Genomic DNA, 19,498 nt, shown 5'->3' with positions numbered 1-19,498 from the left:
AGAACTGGCTCAAGGCTCTGAGTGAAATGGAGTTTGCAGGGAACTGGAAAGTCTCCTTGTTTACGGGGCTCCAAGCAGCTTCGAGGATGGCTGCCCTGGGAAACCCTTAGCCAATAATAAGATATTTCTCTGACAGCCTGATTTGAGGACTTTCAAATGAAATTTCCCAATTCAAAAAAATATAAACACTGTGTTGGCCAAACATCAGCAGACCTCATAGTTGGCAACCTCCGATAGTGTGAAGTTTATTTTTTTCCCTACTTCAACTCCCTCAAAAAAGATGGCTATAAAAAAATCATCATCATCATCATCATCATCAAGCTATCAATCGGTTACATTGAAATCCTGTAACCGATTTCAGCTGTGCTTGCAGATTTCTGGGCTCATCAGGCACCCAGCCCATCACAATGTGCTTCCCGCGTGTATTTTCCACAGAGAGGCACAGTGGTAGGATGTTGCCAGTGGCTGGTCCTCTTTGCAGCTTTCTGTCACGTAGTCTTAAGCCAGTAAGTTGGCTACGTGGTTAATTCATGAGTCCTCTTAAAAATTCCTTCTGAGAGTTACATCAACTCCAGGTGATGTAAAAGGAAAAGCTGGATTTTCTGAATTTGCCAAGCAGAGGCTCAGACTCTGCAATATGGAGATGTCCCCAAGGCCATGATACTCGCTCAGCAAGCAGGGCCCACCCCGCCTATCAACCCCTCCAGTCAAAGCTGATGCTCATTAGTGAGAAGCCGCCTCGCTGCTGGGCCAGCCCCAGGCAAATTGGGAAACAGGTCAAACGTTCAGTCCGCTTTGAATACCACCTCTCGTAGTTCCCTGCTTTCATTTTTTCTTTTCATTATTTCTTCATTTCTTAATGGCACGGATGGGGTAGATGCATATACATAGTAAACATTCTGAGTGACATACATAATAAGATAAGGCAGAGAAAAAATCCCCACCCTAACTCTGATGGCTCCCCAAACCCCATCCCAAATTTCCTTCCTTAGAGGTAAATACTCTACAGTTTCTTGTATCCAGAGGTATCCCAAGCATGTCTATTTATACATTCTCTCCTCAACCTCTCGACACCATTTTTTAAAAATGGAAACATACTGTACATGCTTTTGGATACAGGTTTTTTTTTTTTTTCTTACTAAAATTCCTTGGGGAATTTTAATGCCTGTGGAGTATTTTATTGTAGGGACATGTGATTGTTTATTTTTTTAAACTTTTGTTTAGGTTCAGAGTACATGTGGAGGTTTGTTATATAGGTAAACTTGCGTCATGGGGGTTTGTTGTACAGATTATTATGTCACCCAGGTACTAAGCCTAGTACCAAATAGTTATTTTTTCTGATCGACTTCCTCCTCCACCCTCAAGTAGGCTCTGTGTTGGTCGTTCCCCTCTTTGTGTCCATGTGTCCTCAAGGACACATGATAATTTATTGAACTGGGTTTCTACTAATAAGCGTTTGGGTCATTTCCAGTTTTTTGCTACAACTACAGTAGTCCAGCAAATAGTTCCCTATGTAAGCCTTTTTACCCCTATGCAGTTATATTTCTAGGATAACATTCTAGAAGTGGAAGTTAGACTCACAGTGTTTGTGAAATTTTAAGTATTAATAGATATTACTGAGCTATTCCCCAAAGAGGTGGCCAAATTACACTCCCACCGACGATCCATACGGCGGCTCTTTTTGTTTTGTTTTGTTTTGTTTTTGAGACACAGTCTCACTCTGTTGCCCGGGTTAGAGTGCAGTGGCATAATCTCGGCTCAATGCAACCTCCACCTCCCAGGTTCAAGTGATTCTCCTGCCACAGCCTCCCAAGTAGCTGGGGTTTCACTATGTTGGCCAGGCTGCTCTTGAACTCCTGATCTTGTGAGTTGCCCAGCTCGGCCTCCCAAAATGCTGGGATTACAGGCGTAAGCCACCGCACCCGGCCGCAGCTGCTCTTTTTTTATGCTCTTTCCATTGGGGTCATCAAATGTCTCCTTTTTAACCAATTTGGCAGGGGGAAAGCCAAGTGTCATAATTTATCGTGCTTTTATTTTACTACTTATGAGGCCAAACATCTTTTCTTCTGCTTAAAAGCTGGCTGCGTGTCTTTTCCTGTGAACTCTTCACTCCTTTTTGTTGTCTATTTCCTACCCCCACCCCTTGGTGCTGTGTTGCTGTTTATTTATCTAATTCTTCTTTTTACAAACAGAGGTACAATTCACCTACCGTAAACTTCACCTTTTAGGGTGACAATTCAGTGATTTTAAGGATATTTGCACCATGCGTGCAACCGTTCCACGTCTCATTCCAGAACATCGTCACCACTCCAAAAGAAAACTCCCTACCCTTTAGAGCTTAGTTTTTTCCCTATTCCCAACCACTGGCAACCACTAGTCTGTTTTCTGCCTCGATGGATTTGCCTATTCTAGACACTTCATATAAGTGGAATCATACAATATTTTGCTTTTTGTGTCTGGCGTCTTTCACTTAGCATCATGCTTCCAAGTATAAAGCATGATATAACATGGATCAGTGCTTTGTTTCTTCTTATGGTTGGTTAATACTCTATTGTATGCAAATGCTAGATTTCCTTTTTCCAATCGATGGATATTTGGGTTGTTTCCACTTTTCAGCTGTTATGAAAATGCTGCTATGGACATTTGTGTACAAGTTTTTGTGTGGACATATGTTTTCATTTTCTTGCTTACCTAGAAATGGAATTGCTGGGTCTTAGGGTAACTCCATGTTTAACTTGTCCAGGAACTGTTAAACTGGTTTCCAAAGCAGCTGTACCATGTCATGTTCCCGCCAGCAACGCGTGAGCGTTCCGATGTTTCCACATCTTCCCTAACGCTGGTTATTGTCTGTCTCATTATGGCCATCCTCGTGGGTGTGAAGACGGATCAGGCTGTGGCTTCGACTGCACTTCCCTAATAAGATGACGTTAGGCATCTTTTTACGAGTTCCTTGGCCATTTGTATATCTGCTCCGAAGAAAGCAGTATTGTCCTGATTTGGCTACTTTGCTGCACCCTGAGCCTCTTGTCTCTGTTTCCTGTGTAATTTTTCCAGAGTCTCAAAGTAATAATAGTCACCCTTTGGCAATCTTCTGTGTCCTGAACTCAACCTGCCCCTCAACCCCATCTCCACAGCTGACCCGTGGTGTCCTAACAACGGAAGCCACTGATGGAATAATAGACCACATCCCCTGGTAAGCTGCTTACCACTTAAAAGGTGCTTGAGACACTCATTGCTGCTGGAAATGTGAACCTCTAGAGCCTTTTTGAGAAAAGAATATGGCAGTGTCTGTTTTTAAAAATTAATTGCATATTGATTTGTGTGTAACACTTCTACATCTGTGCCTCTATTCTATAGAAATATAGCACCAGTTTAGGATTTTTGGACATGAAAATTTATTCCAGCCATAGTGGAAATGGAAGAAACGATGTGGAAACTACCAGGCTATTCATTGATTAGGCAGTGGTTTGAATATCTTTTGGTATATCCATACTAAGGAATATTATGCACCTACTTTAGAAGATAAGATGGATTTGGAGCTATTGACTATGAGGACCAAGTATAATGTACAAAAGTAATCAGAAAATATGTCTATTGTGATCAATTTCTATAAAAACAACAATGACAGATACAGTCCCTGTTTATGTGTATCTGGGATGCTTACACATGTTTGCGTGAGTATAAACAAAGTTCAATATGCTACATCAGGTTGCAGATGTTATTTATCTGGCAATGAGGGTGGAGGATAGAGACAGGAAAAACAAAGGGTTCAGAGAGATTAATTATTTTGGTTGTAAACACAGATTAAATGTACATTATTATCAGATTTACAAAAAAAAAAAAAAAGCAAAAGACCAAATGAAACATCTGATGTGTCTTTAAATAAAAATATTGGCTCGTGTTGGAGCAAAGGCTGGTTTTGCATTTGAATGAACTTTGCGTATTCCAGAGTTTGTAGCACAGGAATGACAGGAAATACATGACCAAAGAAAAGAGTGGAAATGGTGAGTGTCACCCTCAGTCTTGCCCCACAGTATCCGATCATCACTGCCGCTTTTAGAGGATGCTTTCTGAAGAGCACGGGGGTAGCAGTACCTTTGCCTGCATTCCATTTGAATCCAGCATTTCTATCACTAAATGTCCAGATATGTTGTATAAAGCTGATAGTTAAGAATTCTACCACGATGTTCCAAAATCCCATCCTTTTATTTATGCTAGAATTTCTTGGCAAAGACATTCTGGCTTTTTAATGTACGGATGAAAAGCATGAAATGCGATCATTCAGTGAAAGTTTCAAATCTAACATTTTCCTCCAAGCCATAAGTATCTGCCACATGTACCCTGACTTTGAGACCTTTAAAACAACAAATGCATTTGCACAACATAGAAAGCCACAGCTGTTTGAAGTGTGATTTGACTCTTGCAGTATGACCATTAAAGGGTCATTTTTGCATCAGTTTTTGAGGTCTTCATGAAGTTTTGAGTTTTCCCAAAGGCCTAACATAGTCCTTTGATATTCTAATGCAACTCTCTTTTGAAGAACTTACTGTGTTGTGTCGTCCATTTTTGCGTCTTCCGTGATCTGTTTTAACTTTGCCAGATGCTTGTCCAACCACAGTCATGGGTGTGATCTGAGCAGCTCACCAGTGTTACAAGACTCTATAAACCCCTGCATTTTTTGCAAGATTTGCAATTTCCCTTTGCAATCAGTGTGTGTATGTCCACTTTATCCTGAATCCTGACAGATCAGGCTATTGATGCATAGGACGGTGTTGCTTGCATAGGAAGAGATGATTGGGTGGTGAATAATGTTCATACGTGGACACTTTGTAAATAAAATCGTAATGTCAGTTTCTGCTTTCCTCTTTAAGCTGAAGGCTTGGAGGATTTGGATAATGTATTGTCAGAGAAAAGGAATTCCATCCAGCACAACATCAGTCTTTTCTCGGAGCCTCAGTTTCCCGACCTGTTCACTGGCATGCCCTACCACGGTTACAATCATGGTCCTTTGCGGAGTGTTTTCTAGGCTGTGCCTCAAGCTCTGTACTTGCTGCTTCACCCACGTTACCTGGCTTAATCCTATTGTCTAGCACTATGGGAGACACTGGAATGCAGCTGTAAGCAGAGAAGACCAAGTCCGGGTCCACCTGGGGCTTCAGGTAGTGGAGAGGAAACAAGTGAAGAAGAAATTAATGGGATTATTTCAGAGAGTGATGAATCCTCTGTGGAGTCTAGAGAATAAACGGTGTGAGCAGAAGGGGTTACTTCAGATGGAGGAGTCAGGGAAGGCCTGACATGACCTAAGCTTGAATGATAAGAAGGTAACCATAGGAAGATCTTAGTGAAAATATTTCCAACTTGAAAGAATAACTAGTGGTGAGGGCTGCAGGTGGAAACATGCTGGTATGTTGAGAGGTGTGAGGAAAAACATAGCACAAGCTAGAGTTCTGGAGGGTGTGGCCCATGGCAGAGAGTTTGGATTTTGTTTTAATTTTGTGAGGCCCTTCTTTGGATGATTTCATGCAGATGAATGACATAACCTAATTTTTATTTAAAACCCAAAATATATAGATATCAATGTTTCCCAGATGTGAGAAAACAGGGTTTTTTCCCCCCCACCTTGTGCATAATTTTTTCTTGGGTATCCACTAATTCTATTAACTAAACTTTGTCTACTTTGTTCATCTTCCCTTCCTTCTGTTTCTTCTTTCTCTTCTGTTCTTGCTTTGGATACCACATGTTGTTGGGAGTTTGAACTTTGGAATCAGGCAAACGTGGGTTCAAATACTAAATCTACCAGTCATTAGCTGGACAAAGTTAGAAAACTGACTTGAGTTTTCAGAGCCTCAGTTTCCCGACCTGTAAAATGGGAGTGATGATAGTACCTAACTTGTAGATTTGCTGTTATACTTAAATAAAATGTTTCTTGTTATAGACATTTATCCAAATAAATAAATAAAATGTTATACATAAATACAATGCCTCTTGTTACATACATTTATCCTAATGCTGGGAAACAATCCATGAATGTTAGCTATTGTTTTTACAGCTTGATATCATCAGGCTTTGTGTCCCACCCAAATCTCATCTTGAATTTAATCCCCATAATCCCCACGTGTCAAGGGAGAGACCAGGTGGAGGTGATAGGATCATGGGGGCAGTTTCCTCCATGCTGTTCTCATGAAAGTGAGTGAGTTCTCACAAGATCTGATGGTTTCATAAGGCGCTCTTCCCCCTTCATTTGGCACTTCTTGCTGCCTTGTGAAGAAAGTTCCTTGCTCCCCCTTTGACTTCCACCATGATTGTAAGTTTCCTGAGGCCTCCCCAGCCATGCTAAACTGTGAGTCAATTAAACCTCTTCCTTTATACATTACCCAGTCTTGGGCAGTTCTTTATAGCAGGATGGAAATAGACTAGTACACAGCTGTAGCAAGTGAAAGTTTTAGCTTGGGCACATGAAAAAAAAAGATAATTCTTCCTAAGAAGTTTTGACTATTGTAATACAAACGTGTGTATGCATGTATGTTTAAATATATAACTAGAACTCTGATGAAGCAGCTTGTTTTGACTAGAATATTTGGTACTTTGAAAATTATAAACATTTCTGAAACTTGCTTGGCCCGGATACTTATGCTTCTTACAATAAATTGATTTATATCACTACTATTTTTAAAAGTCTTCCTAGAAAAATCAAGTTTGTAAATTAAACTATTGGAATAATTCCTTTCCTTATGGCTTACATTTAAAAATACAAAATAGTAATTATATTAGTAATATATTAGTATAACAAAAATGACTACTGTTTACCAAACACCTATCATCTACCAGTCCGCAGTAAGCACTGTCTGGGCAATATTTCATTTAATCCTCAGAATCACCCTCTGAAGAAGGCACTGTTATTTTCATGCCCATTTGTAAGAAAACTGAGGCACAGAGACAGGAAACAACTTTCCTGGGTTATCCATTTAAAGAGTGAGCAGTTAAGAGCCAAAGCCAGGTTCCTCTGATCCACAATCCAAGTTCTTAACAATTACACAAAGATGGCACTGGAAGTAAGTTTTTAATCACATATACAGATAAAATGACTGTCTTTTAAAAAACATGCAGCACAAAATATTTTTCTACACTAAGAAAATCAAAAATTTCAGCTCTACCTTCTAAATATTTTGGAGCTGCTATTGTCATTCTTACTTGATTTCTTTTTAATTTTCCTTAAATTCTTTGATGTTTTTAAAAATGAAAAGTAACATCTCTTTGGTATGTCATCTTTTTGCATTTTTTTAACTTTTAAGTTCAGGGGTACACGGGCAGGTTTGTTATATAGGTAAATTTGTGTCATGGGGGTTTGTTATACAGATTATTTCATCACCCAGGTATCAAGCCTGGGTGATGAAATAGGTATTATTAATACCTGGGTGATGAAATAATATCTATTAGTTATTTATTTTTCCTGATCCTCTCCCTCCTCCCACCCGCCACCCTCCAATGGACCCCAGTGTGTGTTTCTCCCCCTGTGTGGCCATGTGTTCTTATCATTTAGCTCCCATTTATAAGTGAGAACATGCAGTATTTGATTTTATTTTTCTGCATTACTTTGCTAAGGATAATGGCCTCCAGCTCCATTCATGTTCCTGCAAAGGACATGATCTTGTTCTTTTTTATGGCTACATAGTATTCCATGGTGTACATGTACCACATTTTCTTCATCCAGGTTATCATTGGTGGGTATTTAGGTTGATTCCATGTCTTTGCTATTGTAAATAGTGCTGCAGTGAACATATGCATGCATGTATCTTTATAAAAGAATGATTTCTATTTTTTGGGTATGTACCCAGTAATGGAATTGCTGCGTGGAATGGTATTTCTATCTTTAGGTCTTTGAGGAATTGCCACACTGTCTTCCACAATGGTTGAACTAATTTACACTCCCACCAACAGTGTATAAGCATTCCTTTCTCTCCACTACCTCACCAGCGTCTTATTTTTTGGCTTTTTAATAGTATCATTCTGACTGGTATTAGATGGTATCTCATTGTGGTTTTTGATTTGCATTTCTCTGATGATTAGTAATATTGAGCTTTTTTTCATATGCTTGTTGATTACCTGTATGCCTTCTTTTAAAAAAATGTCTGTTCATGTCCTTTGCCCACTTTTTTATAGGGTTGTTTAGTTTTTCCTTGTAAATTTAAGTTACTTATAGATGCTGGATATTAGACCTTTATCGGATGCCTAGTTTGCAAACATTTTCTTCCATTCTGTAGGTTGCCTGTATACTCGGTTGATAGTTCCTTTTGCTGTGCAGAAGGTCTTTCATTTAATTAGGTCCCATTTGCCAATAATTGCTTTTGTTGCAATTGTTTTTGATGTCTTTGTCATGAAATCTTTGTCCATGCCTATGTCCTCAATGGTATTGTCCAGGTTGTCTTCCAGGGTTTTTATAGTTCTGGGTTTTACAGTCAAGTCTTTAATTCATCTTGAGTTGATTTTTGTATATGTTGTAAGAAAGGGGTCCAGTTTTAATCTTCTGTGTACGGCTAGCCAGTTATCCCAGCACTTTTTATTGAATAGGAAATCTTTTCCCCATTGCATGTTTTTGTCAGGTTTGTTGAAGATTAGATAGTTGTAGGTGTGTGGTCTTATTTCTGGGTTCTCTGTTCTGTTCCATTGGTCTATGTGTCTGTTTTTGTACCAGTATTATGTTGTTTTGGTTACCGTATCCTTGTAGTATAGTTTGAAGTCAGGTAGCATGATGCCTTCAGCTTTATCCTTTTTGTTTAGGATTGCCTTGGTAGTAATTCAGGCTCTTTTTTGGGTTCCATATGAATTTTAAAATAGTTTTCTCTGGTTCCGTGAAGAATCTCAACAGTAGTTTAATAGGGATAGCATTGAATCTATAAATTGCTTTGGACAATATGGCCATTTTAATGATACTGATTTTTCCTATCAATGAGCATGGAATGTTTTTCCATTTGTTTGTGTCATCTCTAATTAGCAGTGGTTCATTATTCTCCTTGTAGAGATCTTTCAGCTCCCTAGTTAGCTGTATTCCTAGGTATTTTATTTTTTTTGTGGTGATTGTGAATGGGAGTTCATTCCTGATTTGGCTCCTGGCTTGACTGTTGTTGATGCATGGGAATGCCAGTAATTTTTGCACATTGATTTTGTATCCTGAGACTTTGCTGAAGTTGTTTATCAGCTTAAGAAGCTTTGGGGCTGAGACTATGGGGTTTTCTAGATATAGGATCATGTAGTCTGCAAACAACGATAGTTTGACGTCCTCTCTTCCTATTTGGATGCCCTTTATTCATTTCTCTTGCCTGATTGCCCTGGCCCAGACTTCCAATACTATGTTGAATAGGAGTGGTGAGAGAGGTCATCCTTGTCTTGTGCCAGTCTTCAAAGAAAATGCTTCCAGCTTTTGCCCATTCAGTATGATGTTAGCTGTGCGTTTGTCATACATGGCTCTTATTATTTTGAGGTATGTTCCTTCAATACCTAGTTGATTGAGAGTTTCTAACGTAAATGGATGCCTAATTTTATTGAAAATCTTTTCTACATCTGTTGAGATAATCATGTAGTTTTTGTCTTTAGTTCTGTTTCTGTGATGAATCACATTTATTGATTTGCATATGTTAAACCAACCTTGCATCCCAGGGATAAAGCCTACTTGATCATGGTGGATAAGCTTTTTGGTGTGCTGCTGGATTCAGTTTGCTAGTATTTTGTTGAGGATTTTTGCATTGAAGTTCATCAAGGATACTGGCCTGAAGCTTTTGTTTTTGTATCTCTGCCAGGTTTTGATATCAGGATGGCCTCATCAAATGAGTTAGGAAGGTCTCCCTCCTACTCAATTTTTTGGAATAATTTCAGTAGGAATTGTACCAGCTCTTCTTTGTACAACTGGTAGAGTTTACCTGTGACTCCATCTGGTACTGGATTTTTTTATGTTTGGTAGGCTATGTATTACTTCCTCAATTTTAGGGCTCATTATTTGTCTGTTCAGGGATTCAATTTCTTCCTGGTATAGTCTTGGAAGGGTGTATATGTCCAGAAATTTATCCATTTCTTCTAGATTTTCTAGTTGATGTGCATAGAGATGTTCATAATATTCTCTGATGGTTGTTTGTACTTCCGTGGGGTCAGTGGTAATATCCTCCTTGTCGTTTCTGATTGTGTTTACTTGAATCTTCTCTCTTCTCTTCTTTATTACTCTAGCTAATTGTCTATTTTATTAACTTTTTTCAAACAAAAAAACAGCTCCTGAATTCGTTGATCTTTTGAATGGTTTTTCATGTCTCAATCTCCTTCAGCTCAGCTCTAATTTTGGTTATTTATTGTCTTCTGCTAGCTTTGGGATTTTTTTGCTCTCAGTTCTCTAGTTCCTCTAGTTGTGAGGTTAGATTGTTTGCGTGAACTCTTTCTAACTTTTTGATGAGGACATTTAGTGCTGTAAATTTCCCTCTTAACACTGCCTTAGCTGTGTCCCAGAGATGGTATGTTGTGTCTTTGTTCCCAGTAGTTCAAAAAACGTATTGATTTCTGCCTTAATTTTATAATTTACCCAAAAGTCATTCAGGAGCAGGTCATTCAATTACCATGTAATTGTATGGTTTTAAGTGGGACAGTCCTGTTGATATCTCTCAGGGCCATTTGATTTAGTGCTGAGTTAGGTTTTGAATATCTTTGTTAATTTCCTGTCTCAATGATCTGTCTAACATTGTCATGGGGTATTAAAGTCTTCCGCTACTATTGTGTGGGGGTCTCAGTCTGTTTGAAGGTCTCCATAAAGTTGCTTTATGAATCTGGGTGTTCCTGTGTTGGTTGCATATATACTCAGGATAGTTGTATCTTCTTGTTTAATTGAACACTTTATCATTAAGTAATGCCCATATTTTTCTCTACTGACCTTTGTTGGTTTAAGGTCTACTTTGTCAGCAACTAGGATTGCAATCCCTATTTTATTCTGTTTTCTATTTGCTTGGTAGATTTTTCCCCATCCCTTTATTTTGAGCCTATGTGTGTCATTGCATAGGAGATGGGTCTCTTGAAGACAGTATACCAATGGTTCTTGGTTTTTTATCCAGCCTGCCACTTTATGTCTTTTAATGGGATCATTTTGCCCATTTACATTTAAGGTCGGTATTGATATGTGTCAATTTGATACTGTCATCAGGATGTTGGCTGGTTATTTTGCAGACTTGTTTATGTAGTTGCTTTACAATGTCACTGGTCTGTGTACTTCAGTGTGTTTTTGTAGTGTCTGGTAATGGTCTTTCCATATTTAGTGCTCCCTTTAGGAACCGTTGCAAGGCAGGTCTGATGGTCACAAATTCCCTCAGCATTTGCTTGTTTGAAAAGCATCTTATTTCTCTTTTGCTTATGAAGCTTAGTTTGGCCAGATATGAAATTCTGGGTTGGAATTTCTTTCATTTAAGAATGTTGAATATTAGTCCTCAGTCTTTTCTGGCTTGTAGGGTTTCCACTGAGAGGTCCACTGTAAGTCTGTGCTTCCCTTTTTAGGTGACCAGGCCTTTCTCTCTAGTTGCCTTTAGCATTTTTTCTTTCATTTCAACTTTGGAGAATCTGATGATTATGTCTTGGGGAAGATCCTTTTGTGGAGTATCTTACTGGGGTTCTCTGCATTTCCTGAATTTGAATGTTGGCCTCTCTAGCTAGGTTGGGGAAGTTTTCAGGTATGAACTTCTGAAATATGTTTTTCAAGTTGATTCCATTCCCTCTATCTCTTTCAGATACCCCAATCAATCATAGATTTGGTAGGCTTTGTACTGATCAATTCCCTGGAATTCTCTCAAAGTCACTGCGAATGTATTCAATTTAAACTGGCATAAGCTGGGGAAGAGTGATTTACTGGCTTATGTAATGCTAAAGTTCAGCTTCAGGCACAGCTGGATCTAGATGTTTAAATGACATAATTGGGCATCTGCTCCCTGGATTTCCAGGTTCTACTTTCATTTGTGCTGATTCTCAAGTGTACCTCCTATTGGTTTGCAACTCTTTTTTAATAAGGGTATCAAAAGTTACAGGATTTATTTTTATTAGTCTAGCTTATGTCACCTGGGAGGGGAGCATCTGAGCAAAGGAAATAGAAGCTCAGGTGATGGACTTGGGTATGCACCCACCTAAATTTGGAGAGCAGAGCTTCAGTTGCATGGAATGTATCACCTAAGAACTCTAAGTTCTTACAAATTGTCAAAAACACTTTACCCATTTTCTTATATCAAGTGCTACTGTTTGGATTTGTTATAATCACTAAATGCATTGAAGTCTATTCCAGATACCTGGATGTAAGGAATTTATTCTTTTTCAAAGCAACATATTGGCACTTTAAAATAAAAAAGGCTGTCTATGGAAAGTACTTTGTGTTTTTCAAAGACTTTTTCTCTGACTATAACACTCTTACTTACCACTAACTCCTTTGCTTTCTAGTCAGTGGATAAGGAAGAGAGGAATTAAAAGGAAGGAAATAAGTTGGTGCTCTTGGCATTTTGAAAAGCCCTTCCCTGTTTTGAATCTTAGCATTTCCCTTTTTGTCAACCATTCTCTCTTCTCCTGGCATGGGCCATTCCCACAATTCATTTATATTCACTCTGGCACTTCAGCCTTACTTGCTAACTTTATACCCTGATGCATCCACCTATCACTTACTTATTCTCCCTCTTTTTTTCTTCTTTACTATAGTATTTGCCATCATTATGAATTCCTGAATCACAGAAAAAAAGGTTAAGAAGAGCTAGAAGATCAATGTGCTGACAGGGTGATTTCCTTCAGTTTCAGGTTTATGAGAAACCCCTAACATTCATCCCTGGGCTTGCCCCAGACGATTTCTTCCCTGTCCCTCAATGCTTAATCCAGCTCACTCTTCCCTCTTTTTTGTTTGTTCTTTAGACACTGCGAAGACACTAGAGTTTGGCAAAAATAATTGCTAATGGAGGCACGTGTGTGTGTGTGTGTGTGTGTATGTATTTCTCACTACATATTAATGAGCAATATGAATAGATCAAAGAAATCTCAATTCTTCCCTTTCTTTTTCTGTCTTCCTGCAAACAGATATTAAAAAGTGTCTGACTACAGATGTATCAAGCAAAATGCAATGTTGTCAAAGGCATGTGAGAAACCTGAAAAGATATCACAGTATCTGTCAATTACAAAGCACCTATTATGGAAAAGGCATTGTGCCAGATCCTTTGCATGACTTTTCTTCTTTAAGCATTACAACAGCCTTGCAGGAGACTATCAATATTCCCATTTTACAAATGAAGAGATTCAAAGATTTTTGGTGATTTACCCATTATCACACAGCCTATCAGTAGAGAATCTTCATCTTTAACTGGGATCCCAACATTCTTGGTGTTCTTTTTTTCCTGACTATTACACTCATTTATAATAGGGTCCTAGAAAAGAAGGACCCTTTTATCGTTAATGTAGGTCAAGGCAGAGGTCAAAGGAGAAAGGGTGGATGTTGGAAACAGTGCCCTTCCCTGGAAGGGTTGGCGCCTATACCCACAGACACAGTCTTGGCCAGATAACGCTACACCTTTAATTCCACACTAGCCTGATGTCTAATTTGCCTTCTTGTGTAGACATCTGCTCTTCCAGCCTTTCAAAGAGAAACCTTCTGAGTACTGTATTTTAAAAATCTTCCCATATTCTTAACAGTCTATGCTAATACAAGTCCTTGGTAAGACAGAGAGAGCATGAACTTAGAAGTCAGATTTCTGCCTGAAGCCAGACTCTGCTGCTTACAAGCTTACTGGGCAGCCAGGGGAGGGTATACTAACCTCTCTGACTGTCAGTTTTCTCACTCATGAATAATGATAATAACTAATGTTTGTGATATTTATTAAGCACTTAATATATTCCAGACACTGTTGTACTTGCTTTAAGACTATTAACTCATGTAATCTTTGTACAAAATTACGAGGTAGATTCATTATCCGTCTCCATTTACCAGAAAGTTGAGGTACAGAAAGTTAGATAACCTGGATTCAAGCAGACATTTCAGCTCAGTGCTTCTCAAACGTGATTTTGTCCTCCAGGGGACGTTTAGCAATGCCTAGAGATATTTTTGGTTGTCATGATTGGGACATGTGACTGGCATCTAGTGGGCAGAGGCCAGGGACGCTGCTAATCAGCCTATGATGCACAGGACGAACCTTCATATCAAAGAATAATCTGGTTTCAAATGTGAGTAGCGGTGAGGTTGAGAAACCTTGTTCTAGCTCCAGAACCCAAGCTCCTAATTGCTGTACTGCCTCCCGGTTGACATCGTGACAATATGCTGCTCACAGAGTTCTTACGAAGATAAAAGAAGATTAATTAACATTGACTGTCACTCATTCCACACCTGGCAGCTAGTGACTTTCCATTAAGTAGCTTTCCCTCCTCACCAACCTTGCCTTCTCCTCTCCCAAGAAAAGCAGGGTCCAGGGAGATCTGGAGAGCTAACTTCTACCTTTCAGAATGACCAGAGAACAACACAGTTCCAGTTTGCAGTATGGCTTTTGTATAAAAAATGTCTGGAGTCCGTTATTAGTGCCTGAATTTCCCAGCTTGGCTGAATAACCGCTGTTTATGTTTATGTTTACAGTCGACTTGGGAATAAGTGTCAAGACGGATAATGTGGCCACTTCTTCCCCCGAGACAATGGAGATAAGTGCTGTTGCGGATGCCAACGGAAAGAATCTTGGGAAAGAGGCCAAACCCGAGGCACCAGCTGCTAAATCTCGTTTTTTCTTGATGCTCTCTCGGCCTGTACCAGGACGTACCGGAGACCAAGCCACAGATTCATCCCTTGGATCAGTGAAGCTTGATGTCAGCTCCAATAAAGCTCCAGCAAACAAAGACCCAAGTGAGAGCTGGACACTTCCGGTGGCAGCTGGACCAGGGCAGGACACAAATAAAACCCCAGGGCACGCCCCGGCCCAAGACAAGGTCCTCTCTGCCGCCGGGGATCCCACACTTCTCCCACCTGAGGCAGGGGGAGCAGGAGGAGAAGCTCCCTCCAAGCCCAAGGACTCCAGCTTTTTTGAGAAATTCTTCAAGCTGGACAAGGGACAGGAAAACGTGCCAGGTGACAGCCAGCAGGAAGCCAAGAGGGCAGAGCATCAAGACAAGGTGGACGAGGTTCCTGGATTATCAAGGCAGTCCGATGATGTCCCTGCAGGGAAGGTAAGTGTGCCAAGGTGTATCCACTTGGTTCTGAACATATGCTCGGGGGCACTGATGGGATAAGACCACTGCACATATGCAGTCAGTCACCCTGGGCCTAGGCAAGGTAGCAAGCTGTTGACCCGTCTAGAACAAATAGCACATTGTAGCAGAGTGTCACCCCGATGTTTCTCTGGGTAGAAACATCTGTATGAAGAACAATAACAGCTGTGGCATCTGTTTTATGTAAAAGAAAAGAGGAGGTGAGTTACATGCAGATGAATTTGTCCATCCATTTTTCAAAGGCGGAAGTAGACAGGTTGCATTTACGATCAATAGATTCTGGACGGAAAGGCATTAGTGGAATAAAAATGGTTCCTAAAAGATGCTACCTAGTCTCTGTAGTTTGTTGACATGCAGACTTTTGTTGGAACACATTTCCTTTCTTACTCTTAATGGCCTGAATTGATATTAACTATCTTTTGCACTATGGTATGTGTTTGAATAAAGAGATTTTACAGCTCTGGGCAGACTCTTTAATGTACTAATTCTTTTCCAACAAAGAGGAGCATAATACCTTTGTAAAAATTAGGGGGATTTTTTGTTTGTTTATTTTGGAGTTTTTGTTTGTTTGTTTGTTTTGGTTTTCAAAGAAGGTATGCTGAATCAGTCACTTTTTTTCCTGAGCAAACAAAGGCAAGCTCTTTTTGACACTAAAAAGAGCATTTGCTTTTAACCTTGAGAGAGCTTGTTTGTATTCAAGGCAGGAAAAGAACTCCTTAAAACAAGAAGGAAGTAAAATTTGATACATTATAGGTTTAGGGCATGCATTTCCTTGGTTAACAAACTTTTAAAATAACAATTTTTTCAAAACTTGGGAATAAAGTTAAGTGCCACTAGCAGACTTTAGAGCCAGGAAAAAATTGGACGAACTCCAAATATATTTGTCTTAATAACAATGCAACTTTGCACTTCCGAAGTGCTAATAATTACACTTGCTGTCATTTATCGAAAATGTTCAATGTGCCAGGCTCTACTCTAAGCACTGTATGTAAATTATTTTATCGAAAATATTCAATGTGCCAGGCTCTACTCTAAGCACTGTATGTAAATTATTTTCCTTAACGAAAATGAGTATCATGTTAATCTGTGGTTTTAATGCATCCAGGGTGCTGTGAAGAATTACATTATGAAGACTGGGCACCACTGAACACTCTGGAGGGTTAGAATTGGGAAAAGATAGTCGGGATCATGTGTTTTAGGCTCTTACTGTCAGCATTCTTATGGTTTCTATACATTTTGACTCAGAGCTTATTTCCAACATTTCTTTCAGAGTTTAAAAATTTTCCCTTCAAACACGCACTTTCCAGTTCGAAAAGCCAGTTGAATAGCTTGCCATATAATTTAAAGTGAGTCTCCAAATGCATCCAGGCATCTGCTCCTTACTGAGTGTGACACTGGGCCAGGCACAGGTGAGGCACAGGGACCACAGTGGAGAGCGAGACACAGAGTCTCCGCCCTGGTGGAGTTCACTGTTCAGTGAGAGAAGTGAATAAAGAAACCTGCAATTGCAATGCAAGATGCCAAGTGCTGTGCTGTTGGAGCAGAGAGTGGGGGAAATGCCAGACGCCAGGAGAACTGGGCTCCATGGCGCAGGGAACATTCCATCAAATGCATGAACCGGGACCTGAAAGTTACGTGTACAGAGGCGGTAAACTGGTCATCAATATTCCTGCATAAGGGAAAAACTGCTTATTACTTGTGCCTGAGTGGGGAAACCATTCTCATTATTGGTCATAGACTTCTAAAGCCATTTGAGGTTGTGATTTTTTAACAGTCATGTGTTTGTTTTGCTTGGGCATCCAAAGCCTATCCATTGGCTGAGTTAGGAGAAGATTGAGTTATTTATGGAAAGACAATGAAGGAATGTGTTTTACTCATCTTTGCACAGGTGTCCAGTGATTCATCCAAATCCCCATCTTAATTAAGTAAACCAGTTCAGCATAGGATAGCCAGCCCTCCAATGTACTCAGCCATAAAACCTCAACACACTCAATCTATTTGTAGTCTAAGAAAAGCGAGGAAAAGTTTTGGAGTTGTGATTTATTAACTCAGCTTTCTTTATTGAAAAAGAACTCTTAGGGGCAGAACCTCAATTTGAGTGGAATGTGTTCCAAAATGAGATTTGAGTCAGAAAATGGGAGCTTGTGTTGGGAACATGGCAGGTATCTAATATAGCAAAGCCCTTGTGTAATATTTTCAAGTTACAATGATCTCTCAGAAGACCCAAGAATTGTAACTGTCTTCCTTTCTGAATAAGTGAATTCGCTCCCTCAGATTCACCAATGAAGTCTGAATCTGATTTTGTTACATTACAAATTTCCATTTTTTTCAGTGATATTGAAATTTGAAACACTGAGTGCCCACTTTGTACCATGTACATATGAAACACAGAAAAGTTATGAAATAGCCATTTCTCCCTCAGCCTGTGAACTTGTGGATATCCAGATGCATATGCCTGCAAAGATTTTTAACAACAACAGCAAAACAGCCTTCTGATTGTCAAGGTTTCTTATCTGACTCCCGGCTGCATAGTTCTGTATTTAGCGGGGAAAAAAGCAATTGTTCTATAAATGTAATGAGACAATCCAACCCTCAGAAAGTAACATGAATAAAACTTCTCAATCAGTGGCTTTCTTGGTGGGAGTACCACATTGTGCATGGATGGACGTCAGTGTATTGATTCAGAATTCTTAGGGTGAATTATGCCTTGGGCTCAGCCGCGTCCACTGCCCCCCTCCAGGAGCCCTTCCCCCCACTTTTATGGCTTGCTCCCTGCTGGATTGGAATTCCAACCACAAACCCACAGAGCTGTGAATTAGGAGAAAGATGCCACCATTTCATCCTGGGGGAAACACACAAATCTTCTGTGTTTTCAGAACGACAATCTTATTTTTGTGCCTTATAAAACTACATTCAGGGCATAGCATAATTAAAACAAGGCAAGAATTCATGAACAAATGAAGCATTTACTACATAGGCCAAAGAAAAGATAAATTATATGCCTGAAAGGTTTCACTGAGCTGTGATTCACACAAACCAATGTGTTGGCAAGGATGAGGTTTTTTTCCCTCTCCCCACAACAACTGAACCAGAGCTGTAAGATATGCATTTAAAAGATTCATCACACACAAAAAATAATCACATAATGCAAACTTGACTTTTATTGGTTAAAAATAAAACCCACCAAATTTCTGTTATCAACACAGTACTTCCAGAGTTGTATTTGTGTTGAGTGGGGGTGTGGGGTGCTTAAAGTGTTGCCAGGCAGAGTTTCATAAGATTGAAGAATATCTTTTTTCTTTTAAAAATGTAATTAAATCCTACAGGCATTACTTTAGCACCAGCCTTGTGCAAGGCATTTGAAAAATAAATCATGTTTCTAGACTTTCAAGGAGTATATAATCTAGTAAGAGACATAATATTTTAAGAGACATTGTGATAAGTGCATCAGTCCTCAGGTTGGCTCAGGCTACTAATAATAAGAACAATATTCTGTGCTTTCACTTCCCTTCTTTTTTCTCTTGAACACACTCCATTCAGGCTCTTGTCACAGCCGCCATGATGTTGCAAATTCCCCACCATCACCCTGGTTGCCAAATCCTATAGATCTCTGTCTTTGTCCTAGTAGATCTGACCTGCAAGTTGAATCTGACACAGTGAGTGGGTGGGCCACACCTTACTGCTTGAAACAGCATCCTTCCGCCTCCCTAGCTACTTTTCCTTCATCTCCTTTGCTGGATCTCACCCTGTAAATGTTGGACTTCTCCAGGGTTCACTTCTTGGATATCTCTGACTACGCTTATTTCCTTGAAGGTTTCCCTCAGTCCCAAAGGTTTAAATACTGCTATGGGTTGGCAAGTTCCACATTTACATCTCTAGCCTGGATCCATCCCTGAAGTCCAGACATGAGTCTCAGCTGCCTCCTCTTCCATGTGTCTGCTTGAATTTCTACATCCCCACTTGGCTGCTCACTGAGTATCTAAACTCTAATGTGTCCAAAATGGATCTCTTCATTCATCACCTAACAACAATAAAAACAAAATGCCCACCGGTTTAATTCACAGGGTTGTCCCTCTCAGGGCATGACAACTTCATCCTGCCTGTACTGTTTAGTGGTAGAATTGGAATTAAAGAACCAAAGTCTCCAGAGTCCTTTTCTACATGGTATTTAGTGTGAATTAAACGTAAGCATCATAGTCAGGTAGCCTAGGTTTCCTCTCTACCTCTGTCACCTACTGGCTGTTTGACCTCGAGCAAGCTACTTCAC

General features: G+C 39.7%; 1 protein-coding gene across 11 annotated transcripts in view; it reads left to right on the top strand.

Annotated features, from left to right (window-relative positions):
• Nucleotides 1-19,498, top strand: part of BCAS1 (breast carcinoma amplified sequence 1) — a 128,585-nt gene that overhangs the window by 27,837 nt on the left and 81,250 nt on the right. For all 11 annotated transcript variants that reach the window (XM_031656856.1, XM_031656854.1, XM_009215919.3 and 8 more), the window contains exon 4: nucleotides 14,609-15,189. In XM_031656856.1, coding sequence (XP_031512716.1) covers nucleotides 14,609-15,189 — 581 coding nt within the window. The remainder of the gene's footprint in view (nucleotides 1-14,608; nucleotides 15,190-19,498) is intronic.

Source organism: Papio anubis, chromosome 16 (assembly GCF_008728515.1).
Source record: "Papio anubis isolate 15944 chromosome 16, Panubis1.0, whole genome shotgun sequence".
Classification (NCBI taxonomy): domain Eukaryota; kingdom Metazoa; phylum Chordata; class Mammalia; order Primates; family Cercopithecidae; genus Papio; species Papio anubis.
This window is presented reverse-complemented; position numbering and strand designations above follow the sequence as displayed.